We start from the raw sequence: 19,970 nt of genomic DNA, 5'->3' as shown, positions 1-19,970 counted from the left end.
TTTCAAACAGAAAATTGCATTCAATTAAAACTATTCAAATCAAATTATAAAAATTAAAAAGCAACATCTGCTTCCAAAGGGTCACAGTATTTTATGATCTGGTCCCTACATACCTACCTCTCTCCATCCTCATCTCTCAGCACAAACCGTTAGGCTTTATGTTCCGTTCTGTTTAAACCAAAATACTCCCAGTTCAAAACTTAACTGCATTTGCTCCCTTTCTCTTCAAGTTTTTGTACATACTGCTCCTTCTGCCTGAAACTCTCTTCTCACACAGGCCCCCTCCCCTTGCTAACTCCCACTGATCCTGGTGTTCTCGCATTACACTTCTTTAGGAGCCTTTCCCTAGGCATACCAAAACTCCTTTTGGTCTTCCAATGTACTACTTAACTGCTACCTATTTTAGAATTAATCAACTGGTACTATGTTATAATCAACTGTCTGCTTATCTCCCCTACCACACAGTTCCTAAATTGTAGGTACCCCTGTATCCCAACCTCCCAGAGTAACACCTGCCACAAACTAGACATACCAAACATTTATTACTCAAGAAATGTTTTAACATCACTTTAGTTTAACATACCAGCATCTTTGATTAATAGTGCATTCATATCTTCCACATTAGTGGGCCCTGTGAAAATAAGTTTTAACAAGGGTAAATCAAACTAATTTTTAAAAGATATTTGATTTCAACTCAATTTGCTAGTTTCCCATTTCAGTTAAGTACAAAAAATTTCACGATATTAAATATACATGGACATGTAAATGGAAAGCCTAAGTTTTTAATCATCATGGAGAACACAGGTACAAGATGTAAAACCTTATTACAATTTTAAAAATCATTATAACATATTTGAAAAATGTTATGTCAGCAACATTCTAGCAAAGTATATGCCACAAATTGCTAACTAGCACATAATACCTTATTACACCCTGATTAAAAACAAAAAACAAACAAAAAAAAAAACCTCTTAAAAGAAAGAATAAAAAGATGAATCCCACAAAAGAAAAATTTTTAAAAAGAACAAGCACAAGGGTACCTGGGTGGCTCAGTGGTTAAGCATCTGACTTCAGCTTAGGTCATGATCTCACGGTTTGTGGATTTGAGCCCCCTATCGGGCTCTGTTCACAGCTCAGACAGAACCTGGAGTCTGCTTCAGATTCTGTGTCTCCCTCTCTCTCTGTCCCTCCCCCACCCATACTCTATGTGTCTCTCTCTCAAAAAAGTAAACATTAAAAAAAAAACAAACAAACAAGCACAGGCTATTCACACAAGCAGCTCGAAATAAGTCAGATCATTACAGTGTATTAAAGGATGACAACACAACGAAAAGTGCAAACAGAAACAGGAGAGCCATCATGTAAAGTGGAACCTTCAGAATAAAAAGGTGGCAGTCTCTGGGGCACCTGGGTGGCTCAGTCTTAAGGTTAAGCATCCAACTCAATTTCAGCTCAGGTCATGATCTCATGGTTTGTGAGTAGAAGCCCCACATTGAGCTCTGCACTGACAGCATGGCGTCCACTTGGAATTCTCTCTCTTCCCCTCGCTCTCCCTGCCCCTCCCCCACTCTCTCTCTCAAAATAAAAAAATAAGCATTAAAAAAATTTTTTAAAAGTTGGCAGTCTCACACTATTGTCCAGAAAGGAGTGTGTGATGGTTAAGCCATGAAAAGCAGTTTACTTAGTAAGTCTATTGCTCTAGGATACAAAGATTTTGAACAAGTTTATCAAAGCACTCTTCTGCTGTTAAGTATGAATTCTTAAGCTCACCAGGCTAATACGCTGGAATAAATACAGCCCTAAATAAGCAAACTGCTCCACAACTAGGAAGAAAACTAAACTTAGTAATCACTGAAAACCTTACGAGCATCCAACAACTTATCAGAGGGTAACCTAAATAACTTATCCACTTTACTACAGTGGTTTAAACAAATAATAATAAATGCATGGGTGAAAATGGAAATGACATTCTCAACTCAACAAAAAAAAGTAACTTAAGCAGTCTAAATACCATCAAATTTAAGAATTTAGTTCATAACTATACCTTAGAAATCAATCCATATGAAAATACAATAACACTCAAATTCAAAACCTGACTGATAGTGTTCTTGCTTAAATTATAAACCAAGGGAAAAAAACTATCTATTAGGTTTCTGAGAGAACAAAAGCCTGAAAAGTGAGCTACTCTCGCACAACTACAAACAAGATCAGGCATCTCCTTCCCTATGGCAGCTTCTCTTGCTGTTATTTCCTTGTATCATCACCTACTCAATCCTTCATCCCTTACAATGTGATTCCTGCCCCAACAATTCAAATAATCTTTTGTCTCAGGGGATTTTACTGCCTTCTGCCTCTTCCATCACTGGACATTTCTAGTAACATGCTCTTCTATCCAGGATTCACCCCCATACTGTTTCTTACATCTTTGCATTAGTTTTTTACCTGGCTTTTTTGTAGGACCTTCACCTCTTCCTATGCCTAAAGGTGAAAATCTCAATGTTCAGTCTTTGAACTTGCTTTTCTTCTCCCAAGCCTCCTTATACACACTCCAAAAGGAAAACTCTATCTCTAACCACTACTAACAACTGTCTCCCTGTCATTAAGATTCTAAAGTTCAGGATCATGTCTGATCACTTTCCCCTGCTCAGTAGTCAATTAGGTGCCAAAAGTCAATCAACAAACAGTTACTGAGTGTACTAGGCACTGGGAATTATGTGTGAACAAGACAGATGTGATCAGTGCCCTCGTCCCGGAATTTACTATATAGCAGAGAAGTCAAAAATGATAAATCGCAGTTAATAATTAAGTAATTAATTACTTGTGTAGCTGCAAACAAAGATCAAATAACAAAATTCTCCCATCATCATTCTCTCTTAAATCCGTTACCTTCTTTCCATTCCCACTACCGCCATTCTGAGCCTAACATTTGTTACTCTCATCTTTTTTCCCCACTGCTTTCCACAGCACGCTCCAGGTAGAGTATTTCCCCATCCAATATACTTGACCATGTAAAGCACTATTCCGCTTCTGAGGCTAGTGTGTTTATGAGAACAAAATCCAACTATCACGTTCAATGCCTATCTCAAGGTTGCCTTCGTCAGTTGCCCATTCTTGTTCTCCGTCCTGAAAGCCATCCAACAGAAAAGAACACATTGCGGGAAACATGGATGGCTCAGTTGGTGAAGTGTCTGACTCGTGACTTCGGCTCAGGCCATGATCTCATGGTTTGTGGATTAGAGCCCCACAGATTCTCCCTCTCCCTCTCTGCCTCTCCCCTATTCTCTCTCTCTCTCTCAAAATGAATAAACTTTTAAAAAAAAAAAAAGAAAAAAGAAAAGAAAAAACAAAAGAACACATTCGGGTCTTAGATTTCTATTATATGGTGTAGGAAATAGTGCATTGCACATAGCAGGCATTCAAACTATTTTAAGTCAACATACATTAATAGATAAAGTATCATAAAATATACCTCACCTTGAAGTGTTTGCATCATTTCTAGAAGTACAGGAGTAAGAGTCTGATTATATTCATGGAATATATCTATAAATAGTACTTCAGTGCAAGGCTAGAGAGGAAAAAAACCAAATTTCCAGTGACAACAATGGTATATTGTACTGATTAATTCTACAATAAAGAAAAGAATACCCATTCTTAAAATCCTAAAACTCCAAAAATGTTTCCAATTTCTGGTATCTTTACATAAAGTAGATTACAATTTTTATAAATATACTGTGGGGGGGTGGGGGGGAATCAAAATTTAATTTGATTCCTAACACAGAAAAAGTTTATTTCGCTATTTGAATCATTTAGCATTATGTATTCAAAAAGTAAAACTACAAAGAGAAAATAACATTTTTAATTAACAACTCCTTAAATTAAAAAAGCAATCTGAAGCCACATTCATTTGCAGATTCAGTGCTGTAACGGACTACCCAGGAATTAATACATTAAAAATTATAAATTTTGTTAGCAATGACATAACTCATGAGTTCAATTCACTACACAGAATAGCATTCCTTTTAATAGACACAAACAGTAACAGAAGTCAATGTTAAGTATATAAAAAGAATGATTCTTTTTGGTTCTTAAAAGTACTGAATCACTACATGTTTCATGATATAAAAGAATTACACATTTTGAAGGTACTATGCTTTATGTTTTAAAAGAAATCTTCTATACATACTGAAGCATGTACAGATGAAATGATATGTCACCTCAAATACTTGCTTTAAAATAATCCAACTGGGGTTGGGGGTTTACTTATATGAAACAAGACTAGCCATGAGTTGAGGACGAATAAATGAAGTTTGGGATACAAAGTTTAAAAAAATTAAAGTGGTTAATTTTTTTTTTAATTTTAAAGCACTAATAATTTTTCTAATAATCTCTCTGGTTTTCCATGTAACCTTATATAACTAAAAACATTTACATTTTTAGAAAAATTAAAAAATCATGTAAATTATATAAACACAAGTTTTCATTAAAAAAATAGTTCAAAGACTACATTTGATAAAATTTTCTCAAATGTTGGCCATACCAATAATGCATGCTTAGAAAGCGTTCTAAAATTAAAAACTGTAGGCTGGTCTCTGAGAATCACACCAGGTGGTATAAGAAACAATGTATCAAAAAAAGCTTTAGAATTACTGAAATACTTAGGAGAGGGAAAAAATCATTCCAGCCAAAAAGACAGTTTTCATTTTCAAAAACATTTATTTCTGCAATGACAATTATTTTCCAATCAGTATGACTGTAAAATAAAGAAAAATTCCGTTTCCAACCCCCAACTTAACAACAAAAAAATTCAGGTTAAAATTCATAATTTAATTAAGTACTTTCCTCTCAATTTGTCTAGTTTAATGCTTGGAATCATCAATAGAATATCATTCTCTACTAAGAGTTACAGAAATATTAAGCATATTTTTGCACAATATTTTAAGCAGGAAATTGACAATATTTTCCTGTCAATTTTTCTTTCCATCAATACTTACCCTCAAACTGTATTTCCAAGAATCTCCCCCTGTTTCTTCCACTGCTGTAATTAAAAATATGACCAATGATGCTCTCCAGAAATGCAATAATGATGTTTCCAAAATCAAGGTTTGGAATATCAAGATTTTAAATAACCAGTCTATTTCCATGAGTGGTTTTAAACATTTTACCGAAAGCAAATCCTTGGGAACACAACACCTTACACATATTTATTATACACTACAGATCATATCTGTGAATATCAGTGTCCTATCAAGTGCTGACATAGCATTTGTACTTTCATTAAAAATTCTGTATGCAGGAAAGCTCAAAATGTTTGTCACTTTCAAAGTATCTGATATCATCTGATTGTACATAGTATAAGCATTCAAATACAGCTATAATCCTGGTATTATTTCATCTCAATAATTTTTTTCAATGTTTTGTAAATTAAAATAGTCACATTTTCCAAAAATTCCCAATATTTAAAGACAAATTGTGAAAAAATAAAATACTTTAGGGGACTTTTACAGATAGAGAAATTCAATGATTCATATTACATTACTATATATACTACCCAAAGAAAGCAATATGAAACAGAAGATTTTAGCTAAGAGAAAAAGCAAAAACACAAAAGGATACACTGTAATGCTGTATTTTCTAAATGAAATAAATTTATTTTTACATAACAAAAAGAGGGAGAGGTCTTCCAAAATGTTTAAGGCATTCTTAAATTATTAGGGAACATGAACAGAACTACATAAAGTCACCCAAAGGGATGAAAAAAGGTTAAAATTTAGCCTATGTTTGACCATGGCCGAAGTAATTTGCACATAGGCACTTTACAGACACACACCAGGTACTTTATTTATTAAGCAGACGATTTCTTGATTTTCTGTAGGAATGACTCAGATATATTTATTCTATTACTAAAATTCAAAGAGATAAAAAAGATCTCCTGGAAAAATATTTTAATCATCAAAAGACTCATTTTAAATTAAAATTTAAATAGGTGATCCATTCAGCAATTCAGAAATTTTCCAAATTTATTTTTGAAATAAAAATTTCTACAAATAAAGTATAAGACAGGATGAATCACACACCTGATAATAGAGACAGGAGGTGTTTTTGATTTAAACTATATGATATGTTCATAGGAACATCTAACAATTTTAAAAGGTCTATTTCTGGAGAAAACTCCACATATTTGAAAAAATCATTTTCTGCTTTTGTTCCAATGGATAATAAAGAGAGGATATATTAATTTTTAAAAGCCATGATTCTCAGAACAAAAGTTTTATATTAAAAATACAGTGTTATATATATCACTCAAAGAGACAATATGTATTTAGGAAAGGGGGAGAAAAGCCATGGGAAAACTGAAAAACTGATTCTTACTAAAGCCTTCTGGGTCTTCTTCCCACATTGTCAGTTCTTCCTCAGTTAACAGAAAATAATGAGAGACTAATCTTCTACATATCTCTGTCAAAGTGGGATATGTAAAGAATGCCATCTTGATCTTATGTGCTTCTAAAGTTTCAGGACTGCTGTCTAGAAAACATAAAATTTCCAAGTTAATCATACAAACATTTTACCAAAATTGGATTATGTAACTAAATGAATTAAAAATATACCCTTGGGGGAAAAGAGCAAGTGGTGTACGGATTTTCATTTTTATCAAGGGCAAATTTCAAAGACAATTCTTATTTGCCCCCCACACACATCATCTCGTAGCCATCCTCTCACTACAGCCTGTACATTACCATGCTGTATTAACACACCACAGTGCAGTGACTTATATATACATACATCTCTAAGATAATTTCTCATTCATCTTGTATATACACACACAAATGAATTCCGTGTCTAGAAGTAAACTCACTTCACATCAAGTCAGAGAAAAATTTTAATTGTGCAAATAAGTACAACATTAACTGCAATGGTTACTGGAGTAATTAATCCTAAACCGGCAGGCTTCAACTGCTCTTTGTGCTACAAAAGATAGTTACTAAGTGCATTATATGGCCTTTAAAGCTGGCACTCACATATTAAAGTCTCTAACACTTATCTCTATTTCATGTGCCAGCAACATTTTGTTTTTCAGACTTAAATAAGATTTCAAAAAAAAGCATAAAAATACCAATTATTTCACATATAAAATAAAGAAATAATAATCATTAAAAAAAAAAAAAAAACTACCAGTAAGGCATTACCTTCAAAATTTTTGGATGGCTTATAAGCATAATTTTTTACAATCATCTTAATAAGATTCATGCATTGAACAATGAATCGCTCAAATGTAACGCCTTCACCAACTTCTGTAAATACATAGCTTACAGAAAATTCCAGTGATCTCTGAATTAGAGGAGTAAATGAAAACGGATGCTGATCCAAGAAGTCCAAAAGCTATAAAGAAAAAAAATTAAAGTGTATTTACCCCAAATTCATATAGGAATATAATTATCCATAAGTACATCTTATAACTTGCTAATATACATCTGTAAAGTTTTGAACCTTGGTCACAAGTCCACATACATGCAGTTTTGCACGTAATACACATGTAATTGATTTCTTTGGGTATATCATATAATGTGGATTATGTCAAATTACATCTCATGACAGGTATTTCTATTACTTCTACTAGAGGGTCCAAAACAGACCCACTTCATAGTTAATTCAGTAAGAATGGGTAAATATGAAACAAAAATTCTAAGTATATAAAAGATAAGACTTTAAAAAGTAGTAAGAGGGACTCCTGGGTGGCTCAGTCAGTTAAACGTCCGACTTCGGCTCAGGTCATGATCTCACGGTCCGTGGGTTTGAGCCCCACGTCGGGCTCTGTGCTGACAGGTCAGAGCCTGGAGTCTGTTTCAGATTCTGTGTCTCCCTCTTTCTCTGACCCTCCCCTGTTCATGCTCTCTGTCTCAAAAATAAATAAATGTTAAAAAATAAAAATAAAAAAAAAAAGTAGTAAGAGCAAGAAATTAAAAAATTATCCTGCCTTTCCTGCATGAATTGTATTTCGATTCAACTTATCAAATAAGTTGATGAGTCAGATCTCTTCTTCACAGAATTTCTGCTAATAAATGCAAATACAATAGAATGTCATCATTCTGTAATCCCTTACCAAAAAACAGATCTAGGCCATGATCATGAACAGCTTCTAAAATAATAGGGGAAAAGCTGCTGGGGAACTTTAAAGAGCTCCCTCATCATTTTAAACAACTCAACATTGTACCTCCTGATGTGATGCAATACAAGATATACACAGCACCACCCGTGGAGTATTCTTGCTGTCCTCTCCCTCCTCCATGAAATAAAGCTCAATATGATCAAGCCTCTACAAATTTACAAGAAATATTGGAAGAGGAGGGGTAGAGAGACAAAGGAACATGGTAAGTAACATATTAGGATGCAAGAAGCCAAATTCAAAACATGAAAATCCTACAAGGAAATTACCTATTACCTCAACAAATAGCAACGAAAAAAAAAAAATGGAAAGAGAACTTGGACACTATCAAATCCTGATTCAAACAAAAGAACTATAAAAATTTTGAGAAAAACCAAAATAATGACTAAATATTTAGATGATAACAAAAAGTCACTCCTACTTCTTACATTGTGTTAGATTCTTTTTTTAAACCCCTTATCACTTAAAGACAAATATTCAAGAATTTACAGATAATACTAATATGGTATCTGAGATCTGCTTTTAAGAAACCAGCAAGGAGGGGAGAGAGAAGTATAGAGATAAAACAGTTCATAATTCCTGAAGCTAAGTGATGACTTCATGGGGACTCAAAGTCACTCAATTCTACTTGGAGGTATGTTTGAAAGTTCCAATTTTTAAAGTTTTAATCAAGTCAGAGATTATAAATATGAAAACTTCTATAAATAAAATTATTCATCAACACCACACAGCCCCACTAATCACATGATGTCATTTTACTTTGCTTTGTATTTTTTTAACTTAAAATACCTGAGTCAATTTTATACTGGATCTTGGAAGATTAGGTGGACTTTTGCTGTTGAGGCTAGTTAGAACATAACTTGGAAACAAGGAGAACTGAAACCAAAGGTAACTGCTACTTAACCACAGCAATAAGAACAGCTCATTTCTACTTTTTTTCTCCCCTCCCAGGGAACAGACAACAGGCTACAAATTTACATACTGCTATCTTCAACAACCTGTTTTAGTTCAATGCGGTTCTCAAACCAGGTCTTCCTGATTGTTACAACCCAACTATATATACTTCTCCCAACCATCCTCAGCCCAAAATTTCAGAAACATCAGTTTCTATAAAATTTAGTGTTATCAGAAATTTAGACACATTGCCTAGCACAGTGTACTCATATAATTCTATTCAAAAGGTGTTTCATATTAATGATGACAATGTCTTTATGAATATAATAACTTCCTGATAATATACTGCCTGCTATATATGATCTATTTCCTGATTAGCTACACTGTTATCTTCTTTATCTCTGCTTTAATCCAATAGGCTTGAGAATAATAAGCTTCAGAAGACTCAACCTCTCTACTATTTATTAGGTTTGTGGTTTTGTTTTATTATTTTTTTTCATCAAAGTGACTTATACTGATATAGCATATAAAACTTAATTATTACATTCATTCTAAATACTTAGGGGCGCCTGGGTGGCTTGGTCGGTTAAGCGTCTGACTTTGGCTCAGGTCATGATCTCACGGTCCGTGAGTTCGAGCCCCGCATCGGGCTCTGTGCTGACGGCTCAGAGCCTGGAGCCTGTTTCAGATTCTGTGTCTCCCTCTCTCTCTGCCCCTCCCCTGTTCATGCTCTGTCTCTCTCTGTCTCAAAAATAAATAAACGTTAAAAAAAAAAATTAAAAAAAAAAAATACTTCAAGATATCATTTTTTTAGCTTTACTGTAGTCAGAAAATAAGGTACTTTACACTAAAGTGAGAATGCATGCTTATGTCATTTTCCTTATCAAATCTGAGTTATGTATATTTTATGTAAGAAAACATACTTAAGGTAAAAAGAAAACTTACCACTTTAGTAAAAAGAATGATGGTCTTTTCCAGTCTGTCTCTACATACATTATCTGTACCTATACTTCTACCTGTTAAAAATACAATCCAAACACTAGTACAAGTTTATAATACTCCATAAATTCACAATCAAAACAATGGCAAAACTTGCTGGAAAAATACGGTCAGGCATGTTTTCACCTATTTTGCATTATAAATCCTGTACTGTGTTTTCCCAACTCTAAAAAATTAATCATAAAACTAAAGTTCTTAAAAAGCATTACCAATATTTATAGTTTTCACACACAGTAATTCGTAGTGCCATGTTCACAAAATTAATCCTAAAATACAAACTAAGTCCGTGTTAAAGGAAAAGGATAGTAGCAATTTTAATCTGTGAATAGCTTATCATATTCTCAAAATTTAAATTAGTTATAGTTGAAATATTTTTCAAGCAAAGTAAAAACGAAGTACTGAAAGATTAAAATACTCATTATTTTTCCTAGGTCTTCTGACAATTTTCTTTGGATAATTTGCCTAGCATAATTAATTTTGTGCATTCAGAACATTCAGAACACTGTCCACTAGCCCATTAACTGCTCTATAAACAAATTCTTTCTATTCATCTCATCATTTACGTTAGTCTCTCCTGGGAAGACTCCTACTCTTCCCTCTGCATCTCCACAAGGTAACCAAAGAAAATGACTTTTATTAAAATGAATTACTTTAAGTTGTCTTAATCATCTTCGCACGCACAATACCCAGAACAGTGTCTAGAAATAGACTCAACAATGCTTTTACTGAAAATGACTGACATCAAATAATCAACAACTCCCTAAAAGTGAGTACACTAAAGTATCTTCTCAGAGTATTAAATCTCCAAATACATACATATATACAGGAGGTACACATGTGTATGTGGGCATGCAAGCACATGGGTGTGTATTTTGTGTCTGTAGGTGTGTTTATCCTCAACAAAGGTGTTCACAACAACAAGGAGGAGAAAAGGTTAACAATAAGACCACAGTATAACACAACACAAATATAGATGTTAAATCCTCTTGTGTGGGGTAGTGAATTAGAGAGGGTCCTAAAGAGAAGCCAATGAAAATTCTGAACCAGAGATCTGCAAAATTAAAGTACCCCTTAAGGTAGTAATTTATATAATACATATATGTAAAATGTACTGAAAGAAACAAAACTGGGTGACTCACTCAGTTTAGCGTCTAACTTCAGTTCAGGTCATTATGAGGCAGTTTGTGAGCCTGAGCCCCATATTGAACTCAATGCTGTTAGCATGGAGCCCACTTCAGATCCTCTGTCCTGCTCTCTCTGCCCCTCCCCAGCTCACACTCACTCACTCCCTCTCAAAAATAATTGAACATTAAGAAAAAATTAAAAAAAAAAAAAAAAGAATCTATACAAAGTCTAAACAGCATGTGGCAGAGGAGCTACATTTAATAAGTATTTGTTAAATATATGACTGTTGTACATGTTTGCATGGAAAAGAGCAATAGCAGTAAAAGCATCTACAAAGAATGGACACAAAACAGAATTTTAAAAAAGTTTCCTCAATACTCAGGACAAGACAGATGTATCAAGACAAAGATGAGCTCCAATTTAACTTCAGAGAATTAACCATCAAGACACAAGATTTTAGCCTCTCTCCAGATTTCTTAGCGCAGAGCAGAAGCAATCCATGAATAAAGATTCTACAAGTAAAATCTACTGTCAAAGAAGTACTTACTGCATTCCAGAAATTGTTTCAGACGGTCAAATATTCCATGTAAAAAACCCTAGGAAAGATTTTTTTAATGTCTCAATTTATCATCGTAAACATGTCCCTTATACTTTTTACAAGACTATTAAGATTTATATCATTTTAATAAGTTAAAATTATATAAAGTAAAAAACATTCTATTACTATAAACAAACCTTTCAAAGAAAATAGAACATTTCATCTCCCAAAGTCTCATTTCAGTTACCTAAATCACTTTACAATAAAACATTATTTATTGAGTATTTTATTTCTAAGTAATCTCTATTCTCCTGTTTTTCCATCTTCACAGCTCATATAATCTCGACATACTGTTTGTGTAATATGTGCCTCCTCCCACTACAATGTTCACTCTCTGAGAACTGGAACTTGTCTGTGTTTATTGCTCTACCCCAGAAACCAGAAGCAGTATTCAGGAACAGTAAGTACACAGTATGTGGATAAATGGTACCAATTACTGAAAGGAGAGGTTCTGAAGTTCAAGTATTAAATATTATATTTAATATATAAATTATAAATTAAATATAATTATATAATAATTAAATATATTAGCTTTCAGATATAAGACAAGTATCACCATTTGTCATCTGGTAAAAATCTAAACAACCCTTATTTGTTAATAGGTATTTAAGAAATATTATAAAAATTTTACAGATATAAAGGGATAGTAAAAAACAACTTCATTAAAATTTTTAAGGGGCGCCCAGGTGGTTCAGTCGATTAAGCAACTGACTTCAGCTCAGGTCATGATCTCGCAGACTATGAGTTGGAGCCCCACATAGGGTTCTGTGCTGACAGCCTGGAGCCTGCTTCAGATTCTATGTCTCCCTCTCCCTATGCCCCCCTCTCCCGCCCAACTATCTCAAAAATGAATAAACAGGTTTTTTTTTTTTTAATTTTTAAGAATTTAAAAATCTCAGACTTTCTGGCTCCATAGATTTTGGTGTATAAACATCATACAAGATGTCACATGTTCTTTCAACAAACAGGATGGTCCACCTTTTTGTCACAAAATAACCACATGATAAAGGCCTTAATTACAAATGACTAGAATAGAATGTTATTTCCTCTTTGTTCTTAGAGATATATTCTTCATTCATTCATTCTTGAGTTTGAGACCATTTAACTAGGATATCATCATCTGAAGACTGAGAAAGAGATTTCACTTGGAGAATTTCACCGTCACACTTAGGGTCTAGAATGCTGCTCTCAGTCTGTCTGAAAGCATCCATCTTCTGACTCATGTAAAAATTATGAAACCTCTTTCTCTTGTCAATTTTCTTCTCTGCCACGTGGACAGGAAATGAATTTTGAATTCTCAGTGTGTTATACAAAAGCTGAAGGTACAATAAAAAGACAGTGCTTCCAGTCTTCTTTTATTCCTTCTTGAAAGATGGAATGCAATGCACAACACAGTAAGAAAACTACAGGATGACAATTTCACTACCGCTTCATCCTCTGGCAATTTCATCATTCTTCCACTTTCACAGTATTTCAATCTTTTTAACCACAATTGAGAATAATTGAAAAATATTAGGTAAAAAATAATAATAAATCCTAAGATGATAAAAGAGCAAAAGGTTTCATTATAGGAAGAATAAGATCATCGAGATTCCATACACATTTTAAATTTATACAGTAGTCCAATGGTCCCTTAAAGTAATGACAACATAGAAGGAATTTTATTCTATTACTTTTAAATAAAATTAGTTTATCAATAGGGGTACTCCGAAGAAAGTAGAAAACTATAAAAGCCATCAATTTTAGTAAGCTGAAGAAGAGAAAGAGGAATTTACAAAATCAGAGAGAGCTGACTAATTTGTAGTACAAATAAGTTTATGATTTATTCTGTTTATATAATAACAGAATAAGAACTCAAGTTAATCATTAAATGGTAATTTACAGAGTGCTTTAATTAGCTGAAACTAGTTACAAAAATCATTACCTCTATTACTCCCCACAACATTCAGTAAGGTAGGTAGTATATTTCATTTCCATATTACAAAAGAAGAAAGGGAGTACCAGGTAAGATAAGAAAATAGCTGGAGGCCATGCTACCAGGAAAAGGCCAAGTCAAGATTCAAATCCAAGTTTATCTGCCTCCAGAAATCAAAATCTCACCACTATCATACAGTGCTTCTAAAGCATCTTTTAAGTTCCATCTGATTTTTAAGATGTTTATGTTCCATCTTATTTTTAAGATGTTTATGTTATTTGAAAAACCATCCTTAACTTGTTAAAATTCTATCTTGTTTCCAACTACTCAGTATAACCTTAACTGCTACAAGACAACATTTATAACAGAGTGAAAGTTGATACAGTTTCAGCAGACAGAAGAAAGACTCCTAAGAGAAAGCCAAAGGCTCACAAAACACTGATAGTTTTCAATGAAAACCACTATTCCAATTTATGGTAATGTGATTCAAATCAACAATTCATTTTTACTAAAAAACAAAAAGAACCCTGATGAAATCATCAATATTTTAGTTAACATAATTTTATGACACTCAGAATATTACATACAAAAATAATTACTGAGCCATGTGACCTAATGTTTCTACTATATAATATATTCACTCATTTTAAAAATAACTATTGAGCTTTTATTACTGGCAGAGACTGTTCCAAGCTCTGGGATGAACAGTGAGTGAAATACGCATATCCATCCAAGTGTTCATTCCAGCATCATTTACCAACAATTAAAAACTGGAAACAACCTACATATCCACCAACAGATAAGTGGGCAAGTAATTTACAGGAATCCTATATTAATGTTATAATTTAAAGAAAAAATTAGCTCACTGACAGTAAATGCATGGATTTACCAAAGAATCATTAAAAACATAACATATAATATTACTGACATAAGAAAACTAACATACTAAGTGTAGGAAAAAGCAAGTGAAGAAACAGCATATGGGTACCTTTTACAGAATACTGAGGAAGAGAGAAAAGCATAAAATGTCTTAACGTATACTTACAAATTTTACCAAGATCTCTGATAGCGAGTTTTCAAATGATTATTTCCTTACTTTTTAACTTTAAAAAAAGCATGTAAACCCTTTTACAGAACAAAATAGCACACTGAATGATTCAAATTACCAGCTTTTAAATTCTTTTAACGGTAAAATCATTACTGCAATCTAAATCTGACATACAAAACATACTAAAGATTTAAAACAAACAAACAAGTAACTCGGGGCAAATAGGGTAGGTCAGACCCAAAGACCAATTCGATGTACTTTTTTCAAACTTCCTGTTCAGTACCCCCAAAGCAATCCACAGAAAGCAACATTTTAGCGAACATGAACTTTCCTGAGAAAACTAACATAGATCTGGGTAAATATATAATATAGTATCGTTTTGTTTTGGGATAAACATATACAGCTATATATTTTTGTATACAGAAAAAGCAGATGATGCTATACCAACCATGAATATAATCACAAATGTTGGGCTTATCAAGAGGGCTTTCCCTTCTTGGATATATTTTTCAGTTGACTGCAAAGAGCACGGATGTATGTTATGATTGAAGAAAAAAACTCATTTTAAATATATAACATCAGATGAAGAGAAATATCAAGGATATAAATATCCACAATGGAACTGGAAATTTGTTAATAGCATTCAAATTCAAGAGGTTCACCCAAATTCAAATTGAAATGAACACTCTCAATGTATCATCATGGCCCTTGAGAACTGTCCTAGGCCTATTTCCTTCTCTTCACAAAGGAGCTGCTTTGATATACTGAAAAAAGGCCACAAGTCAAAAAAGGTATAGTGTAACATATACAAATGGTAAACGGTCACTTTATAAAAACTTACAAATCAATGCCAAGTAAAAAGAATAAGCTTTAAAACACTGAGGAAAATACCAAGCACTTTCCCAAAGCCACAATCAGCAACTTCTTTCACTTACCATCACCTCCATATTCTTATGAGGTTCCACAAATCCATTAACAGTTAATTTACGCAGCACTGAAAAGTAAAATTGAGCTTTACTGCATCTGATTTTCTCACATTTTATCCTATTAAAATCATAATCATAATAAAGACTCAGAATCACAAAGCCTCATTAAGACTGGGGGTTAATCTAACTTAATCCTTTCACATAATAGATAAAGAAAAGTAATCCCTGGTCACTGGTTCATTTCCAGGTAGGCAAGCTGGAATGACAGCCAAGTTTTTTTTAACTCAAAAGCTGAGTTCTTCTCACTTATTTTAACTACTTAAGTTTCTAAAACTATATTGCAACATTTAACTTCTCTAATTATAAGTATTTCTCACCTGAAATAACCCCTAGAGGTTGAAACTGAGATGGTCATCTCTATTCCGCAACCTTGAAAATAGGTCTCAACAGTGACCAAAATGCTTCATTTAGTTTTAGGCTACATTAATGAAAATACCGTATCACCTAAAAGGGATATAAAAACTCAACTATTTCTAAATCCGGAATAGACTACAGTGCTCAAGTATAAGCATCACATTTTATGTGTAACTGGTGTACACAAGGAGACGAGCAGGATAAACAAATGGAAGTCAGATCTAGATTTAAAAAGCTAGCTCCAAGGTCTACCACTACATTCTTTTGAACAACTTTTCTAGATCTCACATTGCTTGTCTGTAAACTGGTTAACAAGTCCTACTTCACAGCGTTATTAAAGGATTCAAGAGTAAAACACTCAGCACAAATCAGTAACACAAGATGATGGCAGCATCAGACTACAAAATTCTAAGCCACATCATTTTAGGAAAACACAGACACCACCGTGATCTTTACAACTCAGAGTTAGTGTTCATGAGGTGCAGCCTAAAGGCAGTATATTAAAAATAGGTTTAGAATTCAACTCTCTATAGAATCATCAGTTTCACACATCCAATTATATACAACACAAAAGTTACATCATCACAAAAGGAGAAAATAGAATTCATAATGAGTCCCTTGTTCTGCATTCACTCGTTCCCACAAAAGAACTTGGTCCACATCACCTGAGAAGGTCCTCTCTTCTCCAGTCATCACCTCGTTAACTTCTATTTACCCTAGGATGATTCTTTCTCAAGGAAGTCCTTTCTGACCATGTTGCCAGTTATCATGACATTGTAAGACCACTGTCGCGAGTGACTTTACATGTATTTGTATGACCATTTTATTATGCCTGTCTACCCAGTGTCAAACACCTAATTTATTTATTGAATGAAATAATGATTATATGCATGTCTAAAAGATACTAAATGCACACAGGTATAAATTCAGATTATATATAACAAAAACTGTAGTCTTAAGCATTGCTCAAGGCACAGAAATTTACAGCTAGGCAGAACAAATATTTTAAAGGAAAATACTATGGGATTGTAACAGGTTAGGATACCTTAAAAAGGCTAAGGTGTATATCTAAGACCCTGAGATAGGGAAGTAATGAAAAGCTAAAAAGCAGGCTAATGGAGAGTAGGCTGCATCCCTTTTGTCAGGAAGTACACTTTGAAATCACTAAGGCAAGAAAATCAACTGAAAGCACTCATGAAAATTCCTTAATCATCAAACACAAAACTGACACAAGTTTTGTATTTATGACCTTATACCAGTTTCTCTAGTTCTTTCTGGATAAATGTTTCTCTCTAGACCCTTTTAATTTCTTCTCCAGAATGGTCACAAAACCATCTCCACTCACTTGTGTAATGAACCACCAGTACAATGAACTGTACTTGTCAATAGTCCCTTAAAATAGTCCCACTTTTGTCTACAAAGTTCACCAGAATGTGCCGACAACCTGAAGTCTGTACATCCACTGTCTAGTTAACATACGTGATGCAGGAGAACAGTACCAAGAGTGTACAACAGCATCCTAAGGTACTAAGGGAGTAGGATAAAAGGGTTTACAAGTAAAGCAAAAGGATTCGAAATGAGCCACAGTAAGAGAACTAAAGGCAGCCTGAGATCAAACTGAAAGAAGAGCTCAAACTAAAAGAGCGTAAGCAGAAGAGGAGAGACTGGAAGACAGAGAAAGAGCCAAAACAGTGTTTTACCAAGGAAAAGAATCTCAGAATACCTTCATCAAGATAAATAGTTCAGGGCAAGTAAAATGAAGATTTATGCTAAGAGAATACCTACAAGCAAAGCACAGGATAACCGAGGATAACTGATGACACAAGGTCAAGCACCGTGTGGGCCTGAGAAAACCCAGGTGGGCCTGAGATCAAACAAGAAAGACAGAAGGTGAGTTCTCAGGGCAGAGCTGGGAGATAGCACTCAATTAATGCTTGAAGTTTAGTAAAGTTAACATGACAATGATAAGGGCAGAACGGGTTTCTACCCAGAAAGAGAAGTTTAAAGCAGAAGCAAGGTTTCTACCCAGAAAGAGAAGTTTAAAGCAGAAGCAAAAAGAAGTACAATTATTTGAAAGGTATGTGTCCAGAGCCATGAGACCTCAGTAATGTTAATATAATAGAAAACTATCCCACACTTTTACAAATTAGAGAGAAAGCTATTCTCACAAAAGAAAAACCAACCACAAATAACACCTTGTCTGTGAGGGAAAGATTAACCCCTCATTCTCCCAGGGCAAATGGGAGCAGAAAATCCACCAGAGGAACTATTTGGTGACTCTTCTGAGATAGGTCATTTCCGAAATGAACATGTCAAATTGAACAGTACCTTTCAATGACAGCAGAGTTCGTTCTAATGAACTTAGAACTGCAGCTTCATTCCCAGAAGAAACTTGTTGAAGGAATGTGTCTGTATGGTGATTCCACAGAGAGCAGGCAAAATTATAAATTCCAGAAGCTAACTGCAAAGAAATATCAACAAATTCACAAAAAACATTGATTTCAGTAACCAATTAGCTCTATATAGTAATATATTTCAGTTTTAACCCTGAACACACATTTTCAGTAAGATGTGAAACAGTTAAGTCATTTATCACATTTCAAACTGTATTAAGCCAAACACACAGCAGCAAGGACCATTTGCTGGCTGCTGGTATGAACACACATACACACACCTTAACAGACTCGTTCTTCTCAAACCACTAGTCTCATGCCTGCATTGCAGCCTGACATTTTCTTTTTTTCTGGCTGGCTTGGTTGGAAGAGCATGCGACTCTGATCTCAGGGCCATGAGTTCAAGCCCCACAATGGGTATCCAGATTAGTTAAATAATTTAAAAAAACTTTATAACACTGACAGACTATCAGTGAGAACAGCAGATAAAACAATATACTAAGAAATAGAAAAGATTTCGGTGTCCTGCCAGTTCTACCCATGTGGTTTGGGGGCATTTAAAAGCCAGGAACATACAAGCCACAATGCTTATCGTGCTGCTTTCTGATTTTGCACTGGTATTTAAAACATCTGACTCACACTGGGATGCAGTTGGCCTCTGCCTCTCAAGTTGAGGCAGAACCATTTCTAATGGTATCCTGTATTATTTTTTTTCCAGAAGGTCTAAGAGTAATCCAACTGAGTCTACATGGACATTTACTTTAAACAAAAATGAGATGAAAGTACTTATGACTAGTTATCATTAGCACACTTCGGAAAAGTTTTTCTCAATCCAGACAAGTCTATCATTTCCACTCAATACTGGATTTGTGATAAGATTAGGCATCAGAAACCAGTCAGGAATGTAATCCTGCAAACAAAATAATACTTCCATGAAAAAAACAAATTCCATTTCTGTTATTTTAATTCAGTAATTTTTTTGTTTTATTTATTTTTGGAGAGCGAGCGAGCATGTGGGCATGCAAGCAGGGGAGGGGCAGAAAGAGGAGAGACAGAATCCCAAGCAGGCTCCACACTAAGCACAGAGCACAACATGGGGCTTGATCCACAACCCTGAGATCACGATCTGAGCTGTTGAGAGTTGGACACTTAACCAAGTGAGCCACCCAGGTGCCCCTTAATTCAGTCATTTTAATGACTTGCATGTGCTTACAGGTATAGGCAAAGAGCTCTGTCAAATCTCCCTAGTGATTTTGCATGTACCAACAAAGGCCACACAAAGGCTTGAACCCCAAAGAGGATTATCAGCACAACATATTACAATCCTCCTGAAAAACAAGAAATGGAAGGCTTATAAGGAACTGCTACAAGAGCATCTCCTGCTCACCTATCTCCTCAGTTAAGCTGTCATAAAACAGCTTCTCACCTCCTAGGTTCTGGTAAGATGTAAAGTTTTCTAACCCATTTCTCTCAAACACAGCTGTAGAAAATGAAACC

The 19,970-nt window shown here is 34.3% G+C and overlaps 1 protein-coding gene across 1 annotated transcript in view; it reads right to left on the bottom strand.

The window, feature by feature from the left end:
- IPO11 (importin 11) overlaps positions 1-19,970 on the bottom strand; it is a 186,812-nt gene that overhangs the window by 128,402 nt on the left and 38,440 nt on the right. The window contains exons 5-13 of the mRNA XM_049648883.1: positions 18,409-18,588; positions 15,676-15,734; positions 11,727-11,775; positions 10,001-10,071; positions 7,185-7,377; positions 6,370-6,522; positions 4,992-5,035; positions 3,475-3,565; positions 584-631 (exon numbers count right to left, since the gene is read on the bottom strand). Coding sequence (XP_049504840.1) covers positions 584-631; positions 3,475-3,565; positions 4,992-5,035; positions 6,370-6,522; positions 7,185-7,377; positions 10,001-10,071; positions 11,727-11,775; positions 15,676-15,734; positions 18,409-18,588 — 888 coding nt within the window. The remainder of the gene's footprint in view (positions 1-583; positions 632-3,474; positions 3,566-4,991; positions 5,036-6,369; positions 6,523-7,184; positions 7,378-10,000; positions 10,072-11,726; positions 11,776-15,675; positions 15,735-18,408; positions 18,589-19,970) is intronic.

The sequence above is a fragment of the Panthera uncia genome (assembly GCF_023721935.1).
Source record: "Panthera uncia isolate 11264 chromosome A1 unlocalized genomic scaffold, Puncia_PCG_1.0 HiC_scaffold_17, whole genome shotgun sequence".
Lineage (NCBI taxonomy): Eukaryota > Metazoa > Chordata > Mammalia > Carnivora > Felidae > Panthera > Panthera uncia.
This window is presented reverse-complemented; position numbering and strand designations above follow the sequence as displayed.